This window comes from Cucurbita pepo, chromosome 9 (assembly GCF_057944985.1).
Source record: "Cucurbita pepo subsp. pepo isolate OVF chromosome 9, ASM5794498v1, whole genome shotgun sequence".
Taxonomy (NCBI): domain Eukaryota; kingdom Viridiplantae; phylum Streptophyta; class Magnoliopsida; order Cucurbitales; family Cucurbitaceae; genus Cucurbita; species Cucurbita pepo.
Window position 1 is genome coordinate 13,341,657 of NC_141806.1, and position 13,258 is coordinate 13,354,914.

Sequence of the window (13,258 nt, forward strand, 5' to 3'; positions counted from 1 at the left end):
AATATAATTAAATAAAAAAAAGTTTATTAATACCCTTAAAAAATTTATCTAAATGCAATATTTAATTTCAATAAATATAGTATTATCAACAAAAAGAAAATAAATAATTATTTTTGTGTACTTTTCTTTTGTGTGTTTATTCTTAATAATAATAATAATAATAATAATAATAATAATAATAATAATAATTAATTACTATTCACACGTGTGGAATATTAAAAAAAAGAAAAAAAAAGTGATAATTGAAATAAAAAGTGGAGAATATATTTAAAAATGGAAAGTTTATGAAATTTGTATTTTCATGAAACTCCTTACCATACAAAGGCTGCGTAACAATACGGGGACGTTTCGTACGGGTAAGGTGTACGTTAGCAAAACGGAAATTACTGCTAAACTACGCTACCAAACTCTTATTACAAGAACAGTGACTAAAATGCGCATATTAAATTGGTGCTTATTAAAGAACAGTGGCTAAAATGCGCGGTGAAGTGAATAATACGCCGTAACGAAATGGTTGAAGTTGTGATAACGGGGTATTGAATGAATCTCTCCATGCAATATTTTTAATTTTTAACGCCGAAATTTATTTATTTATTTATTTAATTTAATTTAATTTAATTTAATTTTAAAATATTATAAAAAATTTGACATTTCAATTAAATTTGGTCGCGTCCATAAACAGATAGGAAATCGAAGGGGAAAGAAAGGGGAAAGAAAAAGGGGAACCCAGAAGAGAGTCATGGTTTCAACGAGAAGAAGTGGATCTCTCTCTGGTAGCAATAGCAAGAGATCTTCGTCGTCGGAGGAGAAGCCATCGTCGCCGAAGCGTCAAAAGGTTGATGTCTGATGAGTAGAATCTATGAGTCTTTGTTGTTTTGGGTAGTATTGAGTTTTTATTGGAGCGATTATTGGAGTTTTGGTTCTTGATTTGTTTAGAGATTTTGGGTTTCAGGTGGAAAATGGGTGTGGTTCAGAGAAATCGATGCCAGCGGCGGAGAATTCTAAGGAATTGTGTACCCCGCCGACTGTGGATCCTGGAGACCATGGACCTGGCGGTGGTCCGATCGTCGGAGTTGATGCTGGAGAAGGTGTGAGCTCTTTGAAGGAGGATGCTGCACCAGCGGCTGTCGCTGTTACCACTCCTATCGCAGAGGGTAGGTGGTTCGTACTCCCAAGGTTTAATGGGTTGTAATTTTTAGTCTTGATTGATTGAAGATAAGAATGTTGTGTGAAGTGTGGCTTTGGACGTTTGGGTTTGATTTGGTTTGTTTCATATGTTGAAGGAACTTCACTGGTAGGGGATAGGCCTAGGACTTCTTTTTCATCTTGGAGTCACTATGCTTCGAAGCAGAATACAAATTTTGAGACGACGACTCCTTGGTGTAGGCTTCTCTCAGAGTTCGGTCAGGTAATTCAATGCTCATTCAAGAAGTCGAAACGTATCATTTGGTTCTTGTTTATCAGTTTTGGAGTCCCGAATCATAGATCCAAGTCGAATTAAATTCCCACTGATATACAGCTTCATTTCTTGCTAAATTTATGATTTATAGTATTCTGTGGACTCCATCTATGGGATTTTGAGCAATGTTTTAAATGCAGAACTCCAATGTTGATATTTTCTCGTCACATTTTACCATTGGTTCTAGTAGAGGTTGCAATTTTCCTTTGAAGGATCACACAATTAGTGGGACACTTTGCAAGATCAAGCACACTCAGGTAACTTCGAAGTGCTCCTATTTAAAAGTCTCTTTAGCTCATTAAGTATAGAAAGAAGAAGTTGATGTCAAGCGTACTTACTGTACAACACTTATTTCAATTATTTAAAATAGAGCGTTCTCAAGTGCCTAGACATTTTCATACTGCCATTTTTTTGGTACCTGTTAATAAACTATGAATAATTGGTTGTACTTTTACTCTGGGGGTGAACAGCGTGAGGGTAGTACTGTAGCTGTGCTTGAAAGTACGGGAGGCAAGGGATCAGTGATGGTTAATGGGTTGGCAGTCAAGAGGAACACCAGCTGTGTGCTTAATTCTGGTGACGAAGTGGTCTTCGGTGCTTTGGGGAACCATGCTTATGTATCCTTCAATTATCAGATCATTTCATTTTTTGTTGTTTTGTTTTATATATTGTTTATCGAATATTATTCTCCATCTAACAAATTTTTGCTCATTGCCTTTCAATGAATGTGACATTTTTCTTGATTTCCACCAATATAGATATTTCAGCAACTTATGAATGATGTTTCAGTTAAGGGTTTAGAGGTTCAGAGTGGTGTTGGAAAATTCTTGCAGCTCGGAAAGAGGACTGGCGATCCTTCTGCTGTGGCTGGGGCCTCGATTTTGGCTTCTCTTTCAAGCCTCAGAGAGGATATATCACGTTGGAAGCCTCCTTCACAGACCAGCAGTAAAACACACCAAGGTGCTGAACTACCTTCTAATTCTGTTGTTCATGATGCAATGGAACTTGACATTGATGCTCTTGAAGCCAACTCAAATCCAGAAGTACGAAATGATAAAGCTGTAGACTCAAGCACAACTAACAGGAATCTTGTTCCCGGCTCCAATCCAGACGCTGTCATAGAGGCAGGCAATGTAAAACTCTCTGGGGTGAATGATTTGATAGGGCCTTTGTTCAGGATGTTAGCTCAGTCAACTAGTTGTAAACTGAAATTGAGCAAAAGTATCTGTAAACAGGTAATGGAAGAAAGAAACCAGTGGATTGGGGAGTTGCAGCCAGCATCAACCTCGGGAATGTCTTTGCGGTGTGCAGCATTTAAAGAAGACGTTCATGCGGGGATTGTTGATGGAAGGGACTTAGAGGTTTCATTTGAGAACTTTCCATATTATTTGAGGTACACATTCCATTATTACATGTTTTGTACTTCATATGTGGTTTTAATTGATGTGTTATTAAGTTACCATTTCTATGTCAGCTTTAAGCTTTCTTTCTTTTATAAAAGATGTCTAGAATGTTTATCACATGTTTGGACGCATCCATTTTTTTTTTTCCTTTTGAGACTTCATAGACACATGCCTGAGTTTCACCATTGGTATGTGTATGCCATTGTTCTGGTCAAAATAGTGTGACGTGCTTCATTGTTGGGTATCCTTCATCAAAATGAAGCATCTTGTATCAAGGGGGACATACTAGTGATATGTAAACTGCTGGAATTTTGTTGTTGTTGCTTGTCCTTAGGATAACTACTGAAAGGGACAGACACTATATTTAGGAGTTAGGACTAACATTTTTGGGTTGAAAACACCTCAAACCACCTACTTTGCACTATTACCTTATAACTCTTACAAATTTCCTTGTTGTATTTAAGCTTGCGCATTAGGCTACAGTTCTAAAGAATAAACATCGATTGAGAAAGTTGATGGGCCAACTTTTTAGTATGAAGAGATGTCTTGTGTAAATGGCACATGAGAAGAGACCATTGAGTTGATAAAAATTGGATTGTGGATTTTCCGAGGTTCTGTTGATCTGAGAAATAAGTAATCCAGGAGGCACCAAATTGAGCTTGTAAGGGAGGATGATGTACTTTAACTCTAAAAAAACATGAAATACATTATTGAACTTTTATTTGCAACTAAACTACCCATTTTCAATATTGAACTAAACAAACCCATTTTCAGTATTGAACTAGTCTAAGATATTGATGAACACTGACTAACTTAAACCAATCCCAATAAGACTTTCTAACATTTTCATATGCACGTATGAAATTTTACTAACTTTGTTTGCTTTTTGCAGTGAGAATACGAAGAATGTGCTTATTTCCGCTTCTTTCATACACTTGAAGCATAAAGAACATTCAAAGTATACATCAGAATTAAATACGGTGAATCCACGAATTCTACTTTCTGGTCCTGCTGGTTAGTTTCTCTCCCTCTGCCTCTTGGTAGTAAAGGTTTGAGAATCCGTTGTCTATATTCCTAATAATACTTGAATTCCCTTGGGAAATGTTGCTGCAGGTTCAGAGATATATCAAGAGATGCTAGCAAAGGCACTTGCCAACTACTATGGGGCCAAGCTACTCATTTTTGATAGCCACTCATTTTTGGGTGTAAGATTTAGATTACTTTTTTTTTAAAAAAAAATCATTTCATATTGTCAGTCATGCTTTTTGTGGATGTTCATTTCACTATTTGATGGCTTTTTTTCTACTTAATATTCGACATTATTCTTGTATCCCTGTTCCATGATGCAGATATCACCCTTCATTTATTCTTTATATTTTCCATGATGCTCCAATGTGTTGCAGGGTTTATCATCAAAGGAAGCAGAGCTGCCGAAGGATGGAATTAATGCAGCAAAATCTTGTAATTGTTCTAAACAGAGTATTGTATCTACTGAGATTACCAAGAACAAAGATCAAATGGCTGGTGATGAAGATACACCGAGCTCTTCAAATGCTACCTTGTTTGCCCCTGATTCTCAACCTAAGATGGAGATGGACTCAATACCATCATCCTCTGGGACAGCAAAGAACAATTTTTTAAAAATTGGTATAGGATTAAAATTCTTTATGCATCTATGCCTAGTTTCTTGTTCTTTTGTTTTTAGCATGTTGTAGAATTTCTTGATTTAGTGACCAGAAATTTACTGAAGTACGAAAATTTCAGGTGATAGAGTAAGATTTATTGGTTCAGCTTCTGGTGGGATATATCCAACAACGTCTCCCTCAAGGTATAATGCTTACGTACTCTGCTTCTTCTTTTTTTTTTTTTTTCTTTTTGTGTTGAGATTAATACTTATGTATTCCATCGTATAAGTTCTTCAATGTTAGCAAATGCTGTGTACAGCTGTATGCCCCTTTTTGTTTAATTATTGACTAACTTGTATGTGTATGCACAATGTTTTTAGTTGTTTGCTTTACGTAATATACCCACTTATGTGCTAATTTCCTATCTATGGCTTAAAGATTGGGCTCTTCTGGTTGAATGGTTATTCTGTATGTTTTGTGGCACAATGTTATGGTGAATTAATTCACCATCACCTTAAGAATTCTGTGAATGCAATCTCGTTGATCTCCATCATTTTTCCAAGGTTTTGAAATTATCTATTGATGATGAGTCATGCTTGTGCTTTAGATTTCCCTTCATACAACTTTGATTTTATGAGACAGTTGTTTGTGGAACTTCTGATGTGTCTTTTTTGGCTCTCTTCTTTGTGGATATCGTTTTTGCCTTGGGTTTAAGGACACTTATGTTTGGACTCTTGATTCTTCGGGTGTTCTCATGTAGACTGTTTTTGTCCTAGCAGAGTGCCTGTCATCTTTTTTTCCCTTCTTTTTACTTCGATTATGAGTGTTAAAGCCACTAAGAAGCTTCATTTTTTTTTGCTTGGTTGAATGTGCATAGTAGGACCGGCTTTATCAATCTCGTCCAGAGGTCTTCCTCTATGGCTTTGTGCCCTTGGTTTATGTGCAGATCATTTACCATAATCAGTTAGCGATTCTAATTTGGAGTGAATCTAGCTTTTAATAGAGATCATTTTGTGATGTTTGATGAGTGCTTCTTTGGCTATTTGATAACAGTTGGCTGGATTGAAACAGTAGAATTTATAGAGGGTTAAAGGGCTCTTGGGTTGGGTAGAGACGTGGGCAAGAGTTTTCATTATGATTTTCTTTGAGTCTTATAAAGAGCTTTGTAAAACAAAAGATAGCTACAAAACTTATTAATATGAACTTAAAACATATGTAATTTTTTTTTTCATGTGATCAAAACTTATTAATTTTTAATGAGTGTTACGAGGGCACCTTTTTACTTTTGCTTGTATGCATGTATGTTATGTTTATTTTATGCTTGTTATTGCGTTCAAGACACATAACAGAAATCTTCTTTCTGCTTACTCTTGGGTTGTACTTTTCTCTTCTTATCTTTGGCATAAAAAGAACTCGTTAACTGGTTTTGTGTAAATAATGACTTTTTTCTTACTTCCAGGGGCCCACCCAATGGAACTCGTGGAAAGGTTGTATTAACTTTTGACAACAATACTTCGTCAAAAATTGGTGTTAAGTTTGATAAACTTATACCTGATGGAGTTGATCTTGGTGGATATTGTGAAGGAGGCTATGGATATTTCTGTTATGGTATAATTTCTTTTATCATGGTTGCATAAAGATCATGTATTTTTCTTGTAATTTCCCAAATGTGCCTGTTGAAATGATTAGTGAATGACATAAAAATCATGTGTTAAATTAATGATGCTGACCCTTGCCAACATTTAGTCTTGTATAATCTATGAAGCTCTCTGTCCTTCGTTAATATTGTGTGGGGTAGATGGTTGTGAAGTTTGGTTTTTGGAGGATCCCTGGTTTCAAAATAATATTCTCTAGTTTCAAAGTTCAAATTTCCCTTTTATATTCCTTTTGCCTGACATATAAGTTTTTCTTTGAACTTCAATTCCACGATCTTTTTTTAATAGAAAAATCAATTAGTCAGCTCCCTTTCTCTCTAATATCCGTAGAGTCAATTGTATTCGTTAGCTTAAGGGTTGTCATGCATTGTCTCTTGATCGTTCTAGTGTGTTACTTGTAAATTTTTGTTTAATTGACTAGGTTTTTTTCCCCGGAGCACCTCTTCTTTTGTCCTTGGCCTTTAGTTGATGTATCATGAATAAGCGTGCCTCTAAAGAGAAAACCATGTGCTATGTCTTCGCTCTTTTACTTCCAAGGTGTTGTTTCAATTGAGGTCGATATTTAACATTTCCATGGTCTCTAGTTGAGTATTTGATTGTTAACTAACCCTGCTGATGGAGGCAGCTGTCTTGGACACTTTGTTTTGGGTTAAAGGCTGTTAAGTATGGAAAACTAATACCTGAACTAATCTTTAGTATATTTGGTTGGAAAGAAATTGGAGATCCTTCTTGTACGTGAACATAGGTTTTTGGTGATCTCCATGTTGCTTGGGATTGGTTCTTGATTTATGCCGCTCTTTTGTGCTTTATTTATCTCAATGAAAGCTGGTTTATATTTTCTTTTCTTTATAAAACAACTGTGCTAGCCCTCATTCTTAGTTAGAAGTAAGTTGCTTTTCTTGAATATCTATCCTACAAGTTTGATCTTATAAGTTGTTATTTTTAACAATATTGATGAAATTACTTTAAACAAGGTGTACTAAGTCACAAATTTTCCTCTTGGCTGTGAGAATGAGTAACATTTTCTTTCTTATCTCCTTAGCTACCGATCTTCGTTTGGAGAACTCTGGCGTGGAAGAATTGGACAAGATACTTATTGATATTTTATTTGAGGTAGATTTTTGTTGTTGTTTAGTCTTCTAGTTTCTTTTTTAGAAGAATAGATTTCTTTTGCTCACAATCATTGGTTAATCTTATCAGCCTTTCTAACTTGTCTAATCAGGCGGTGTTTAGTGAAAGCAGAAATTCTCCTTTCATTTTGTTCATGAAAGATGCGGAGAAGTCTCTTGTTGGTAATATAGATTCATATTCTACTTTTAAAAGTAGACTTGAAAAGCTTCCTGACAATGTTATTGTAATTGGCTCTCATACTCATACTGACAACCGCAAGGAGAAGGTAATTCCTATCTAATGTTACTTTCCTGGAGTTTGAGCTTAGATTTACCTTTAATTTTATTCCAATTTGTTTGTTGAGATGTTTGTCAATTTTCCTGTGATGATTTATCCAATTTTAAATATTTTATCCAAAAAATGGTGTTCATAATATAAAACTGACATCAGGCATTTATATTTGATATTGTATGTGAAGATTTTCAGAATAGAACTTGACCCGTTGGAAATAAAATTTATTTTGAACAACACTCTGGTTAGAATCATTAAAATTGACAAAATGGGGAGATTTTGGTCCATTCACTATATTTGAAAAAATTTGAAAATTGTTGATTTAAACTTAATTTCATTTATAAAGAAATGTTAAAATATTTCCTCTTAGTTTAATTATTTAGTTGTAATTTCAAACCACATTTCCGTTAATATTATCATGTCCTTGCTGCATAATTTTTCTTATTTACATTGCAGTCGCATCCTGGTGGCCTGCTTTTCACAAAATTTGGCAGCAATCAAACTGCCCTTCTTGACTTGGCATTTCCGGTAATGATCAGTTATAGGCTACTTGAGAAAAAATATCAGTACCATCTCTGTTCTCTATTTTTCACGACTTTGATGCATTCTGTTAAATGTTTTCAAGGGTGTTGATTACTTGTGCAATTGATGGAGAAAAGGCGGCTTCTAGAAATATTTTGATAATTATTTAATCTCACATCATCCTTGTTTTCTGGTTTTACTTCATTGTCATGTTTATTTTAAAATGGGAGTTTTATCTGTTATTTCTTGTGTTGACTTTTGAATGCACGACATTTGATTGTCTCCCATGTTTGTGGAAATGTATGATTCAAGGGTGCTCAGGACAGGATAATTAAGATCCCTGTCCCATATTGGTAAATGAATTATCCATAGTGAGTAAAGTAAGTTTTAGGGTTAATAGCAATCTTGTTAAAAGTGTTTGGGATGGGATAATGAAAATGTTGACTATGGTACTCATAGCTGTCACTATTTTGTTTATGTTAATATAGATATGTCCGTGTGCTCTATGTTTATGCTGGAATATTTGTTTGGCATATGCATGATGCTCCTTTGTTTGTGGTTTTCACAGGATAGTTTTGGAAGACTGCATGACCGAGGGAAAGAAGTTCCAAAAGCAACAAAACTTCTTACAAAATTATTTCCCAATAAAGTTACTATCCACATGCCGCAGGTCTATGAGAAAGGATAGCTATGATTTTTCATATCACTTTTTGGAGATAATTTTTACACTGATCTTTTATAATGGCAGGATGAGGGCCTTCTTGTATCATGGAAGCACCAGCTAGAACGAGATGCCGAAACTCTCAAAATGAAAGGAAACCTTAATCAATTGCGTGTTGTAAGCATTTTCTTTTACTAATTAAATTTTGGTTAAATGCATTTCTTGTAGTGTCGGTGATGTAGTGCTTTTAGATTTCATAGTCAACATTTTCAAAAGCAGGTTTTGAGTAGGAGTGGAATGGATTGTGAAGGTCTAGAGACATTATGCATCAAGGATCAAACACTTACAAATGAGAGTGAGTTGTAACTCAATTTTATGAAACCACACAAATTGCTGTTGTCATCGTTTCTGAGTTCGACTTTCTCATCTATTGCAGGTGCGGAGAAGGTAGTTGGATGGGCCTTAAGCCATCATTTAATGCAGAATCTAGAAGCCGATCCTGATTCTAGAGTTCTTTTGTCTAGTGAGAGGTTGTCTACGACTGCTGCCTCTCCCCCCACTGAATATTTTTATTTCTGTCGTATCAGTTCATCTAATTGCAGATTTAACTCTGTTTTGCAACTCTTGCAGCATTGAATACGGGATTGGCATCTTACAGGCTATCCAGAATGAAACTAAGTCCTTGAAGAAGTCACTTAAGGTTTCTGTTACAAATTCTTGCAGTTGGCTCTTTTATTGATCTAAATTTGTTTGTCCCATTTCATTTTATTTTTAAATAAAGTCTTGACAACAACTCTATTACGTAACTATATCAATAAATTCTGTATCTTTTTGTAAACTTAGGATGTTGTTACGGAGAATGAATTTGAGAAAAGGCTTTTAGCAGACGTTATCCCACCCAGTGATATAGGAGTCACATTTGATGATATTGGAGCTCTTGAAAATGTGAAGGATACTCTAAAGGAGTTGGTGATGCTTCCTTTACAAAGGCCCGAGCTTTTCTGCAAGGGGCAGTTGACTAAGGTATAAGAAGTATTAAATACATAAAAGAAGTAACAAATATATCCTGCTTCTTAGGATGTCTTGTTAGTTTGGAAAAATTAATGGATATCAATCCATGGATTCATCTGCATTCATGTTATTTTTCCTTTGCCATATGCATGATAATTTGTTTTTCTTATTTTATTTTTAGTTAAATTACACATTTAGTCTCTAAACTTTGAGTTCTGTGTCTACTTCGTCCCAAAACTTTTAGAGGAAGAATGATGACAGCGTCAAACCTCTCGGAAGTTTGGCAAGTTGCCATTCTCTGTTGCTTGTAATACAATAAGTGTTTTGGTTCCTACACCACCAATTGAGAAATGGAGGGGAGGCCCACTGCTAGCCAATGAGGTGCTAACTTTTTTTTGTCACCAGCTCCCTTCTAGATGAAGTTCTTAGGATCTTTCCCATATATTTTCCCTAATATCTAGCTGATATTCTAGATAGAGAAGTTAAGAACTCTTTGGAGCAAGAGTGTGTATCAGTAACTACAAAATGTATATTTCCTCAAATATCTAAACTAAACAAACCTCTTGAAATTTTTTTGTCCTACTCAGCATTTAACCGAAGGACCGTTTTTTGGTAAGAAAAAAAAAACCTACTCTTTGAAAAGAAAACTGTTGAGGAGGGTTAAGAATTTGTCTTACCCTGAATGATAGAATGCAAATTGCTCTCTAAAAGCTACTGCATTTAGGCAGAAGAGCAGTATGTAAACCTATGATAGACATCTTCAGCAGATCTACAGAGATTGAATCATTTTCTTTAGCTTGTACATTATTGTAGGTTCTAATGCCACCCAGAAAACTGGCTGGAGGGAAATGTTAGCTTTCTCAGTACATTTTTTCTTCCATAGGGGTCAATAATTATTCTCTACATTTATTCTTCCATAGGGGTCAATATGTTAGCTTTCTCTTACATTTATTCTTCCTAAGGAAGGACGGAAGGAAGAGACGGATATCAGTTAGTGGAAGTTTTTCTTGAGTGTCAAGTTGCTACAATGTCAATATTTTTTAGTTGGCTTAAACATCTGTTCATTTTTTGTGTACTTCAGAAAATAGATCTTTATCCAGCACTTGCTATATAGCTTGGTTATAAAACTGAACAACCTTTTTTGGTGAAAGAAGCTCACTAGCTATTATTTATGTGTAGCCATGCAAGGGCATTCTGTTATTTGGTCCACCTGGAACAGGTAAGACGATGCTCGCAAAAGCTGTGGCTACTGAAGCTGGTGCAAATTTTATCAACATTTCCATGTCAAGCATTACGTCAAAGGTTAACAGCAAAACAATTATTATAGATCACGACTTTGCCGCATTCAGTTGTGATCTACTCCATTACTCTATGGTTTACAAATTCTGTCTTTCTGCAGTGGTTTGGTGAGGGTGAGAAGTATGTGAAAGCTGTTTTCTCTCTAGCCAGTAAAATTGCCCCAAGTGTTGTATTTGTTGATGAAGTAAGCCTCTCATATCCCGCTATCAATCATTCCTAATATTGTGGGTATCTGTTCACCATGACTTTTCTTTTCTAATTGATGGTGTTAATTAGGTTGACAGCATGTTGGGTCGAAGAGAAAATCCAGGAGAACATGAGGCGATGCGAAAGATGAAAAATGAATTTATGGTGAACTGGGATGGTTTGCGAACAAAAGACAAAGAAAGGGTGCTGGTTCTTGCAGCCACAAACAGACCTTTTGACCTTGATGAAGCTGTTATTCGAAGGCTTCCTCGTAGGTAAACAGTTACCTAAAAAGTGCTAATTGGATTCAGAGCCCGCAGTCTGTTCATGTCCTGAGAAAAACACATGGTCTTCTTATAAATTTATTATTTTGTTGTGCTTGTACCGTTCATTTGTAGAAGACTCACAGTTTGTTTTATCTGCAGGTTGATGGTGAATTTGCCAGATGCTCCTAACAGAGCAAAGATACTCAAAGTTATTTTGGCAAAAGAAGATTTGTCTCAGGACTTCGATTTTGATTCGGTTGCTAGTATGACAGATGGATATTCTGGGAGTGACCTTAAGGTGAATACTTCTACCGTTTTCAACATTTTGTAGATGGTTTGCCGCCTGCAACAAACTTATTTATTTATGTTTTATAACAGAATCTTTGTGTTGCTGCTGCACACCGTCCAATTAAAGAGATCTTGGAAAAGGAAAAAAAGGCAAGTTCTTTCATTATGAGTGAGCTTCTTGCCACATGCTTGATTCCTTGTACGTAGATATGTTAGACGACACGGAGATTCAGTTTACTATTTGTCTAAGTCTTTCTTTGTCCTGCTGCACGATCTTTTTCTGATGTTCGAAATGACATTTTAAAAGAAAAATGGGAGAAGGAAAAAGAGGCTAGTTTATCCATTACGAGTGAGCTTTATTTCTCATACTTGATAAGTTCTGATGGGCAATATACTCGAAGTCTTTGTCTGGCTGCTTTATGAAGTTACTCATTGACATATTCCTCCCTTGAACAAGCTCATCATATTGGTTACTTGCTGTGGCTGTGTTGACAGGAGCATGCTGCTGCTCTCGCAGATGGCAGACCTGCTCCAGCTCTGAGTGGAAGTGAGGATATTCGACCTCTAAATATGGACGACTTCAAATACGCTCATGAACGGGTAACAGGAGATCTCAAAGTATTTGAATTCACTTTTCAACCCCTTTTCTAGCTTGACTTATATGTTGAGAAATTTACCAAATCAGGTATGCGCAAGCGTTTCGTCCGAGTCCGTAAACATGACCGAGCTGTTACAATGGAACGAGCTCTACGGAGAAGGGGGTTCTAGGAGAAAGAAGGCTCTTAGTTACTTCATGTAGGGTGGTATTTGTACAAATCCTAGAGTCTCTCCACTGATTTCCTCCATGCTTCTCCAGATGCCAGTGCTCACTCGAATCAAATTTATCATGGAAGCCATTTTCTCTGGTATGAAAGTATAGATTTTGTAACTTTTTTTCCTTTCTTTCTTTCTTTTTTCTTTTTGAAATTTAGTTCAGAATGATTGGTATAGGAATTTTGCTGATCTTAGTTTTGATCATCGACAACTTGTGTTTTGTGCCATCAGTAAAAATGTATCCTAAATTTGGAACTTTATTTACTTGAAGCAGCAGAGGAAAAGAATCACCATGTTCTTACATTTTACCTCTCGTTCTTTGCTGGGTTGAACAATAACCTTTGACAGCGAATTGTACTGTAAATGGAGATAAAAAGATCTTGAGCAAAACAAACAACTTCCTCTCATTCATCAGCTATGTCACATTATCATTGCTAGCTTAGGTTTTAATAGATTTTAGATTTCATCTTACAAGTTAGCTTTTTGTATGCTCTTGTATATTCATATTTCTCGATGATTGGAGGTCGGATAAGAGTGTGTAGCACAAGAAGAACGTAGTGAAACTAGTTAAAGTATATAATCTCGATAATCAGGTCAATGATTCAAAACTCTTGTTCGAATATTGGATCTTGCAACTAGTTAAAATGTATAATCTAGACAAACAGGTCC

General features: G+C 35.7%; 1 protein-coding gene across 14 annotated transcripts; it reads left to right on the forward strand.

The window, feature by feature from the left end:
• The first annotated feature begins 665 nt into the window (after positions 1-665).
• On the forward strand, positions 666-12,996 carry LOC111802436 (uncharacterized). Of its 14 annotated transcripts, none has more exons than XM_087126993.1 (29): positions 668-835; positions 953-1,154; positions 1,284-1,408; positions 1,600-1,716; positions 1,930-2,076; positions 2,218-2,419; positions 2,486-2,607; positions 2,695-2,852; positions 3,755-3,876; positions 3,976-4,067; positions 4,266-4,509; positions 4,627-4,690; positions 5,947-6,095; positions 7,185-7,255; positions 7,365-7,538; positions 8,000-8,071; positions 8,634-8,735; positions 8,814-8,903; positions 9,006-9,081; positions 9,163-9,256; positions 9,357-9,426; positions 9,570-9,749; positions 10,917-11,039; positions 11,137-11,220; positions 11,313-11,497; positions 11,648-11,786; positions 11,867-11,926; positions 12,272-12,376; positions 12,462-12,996. In XM_087126993.1, the coding sequence occupies exons 1-29, from the start codon at positions 740-742 to the stop codon at positions 12,573-12,575; spliced, it is 3,579 nt and encodes a 1,192-aa protein (XP_086983119.1). In that variant the 5' UTR covers positions 668-739; the 3' UTR covers positions 12,576-12,996. The 14 variants fall into 14 exon arrangements, with proteins under 14 accessions (XP_086983123.1, XP_086983119.1, XP_023542566.2 ...); XM_023686798.2 differs by having other exon boundaries at positions 2,486-2,592; XM_087126996.1 differs by having other exon boundaries at positions 2,486-2,583.
• The last annotated feature ends 262 nt before the right edge of the window (positions 12,997-13,258 follow it).

Coding starts and splice junctions, on each gene's coding strand:
- LOC111802436 (XM_023686790.2), top strand. CDS start 740: ATGGTTTCAACGAGAAGAAGTGGATCTCTCTCTGGTAGCAATAGCAAG. Junction 3,877..3,975: donor TCTACTTTCTGGTCCTGCTG/GTTAGTTTCTCT, acceptor ATGTTGCTGCAG/GTTCAGAGATATATCAAGAG. Junction 12,377..12,461: donor TCAAATACGCTCATGAACGG/GTAACAGGAGAT, acceptor TTACCAAATCAG/GTATGCGCAAGCGTTTCGTC.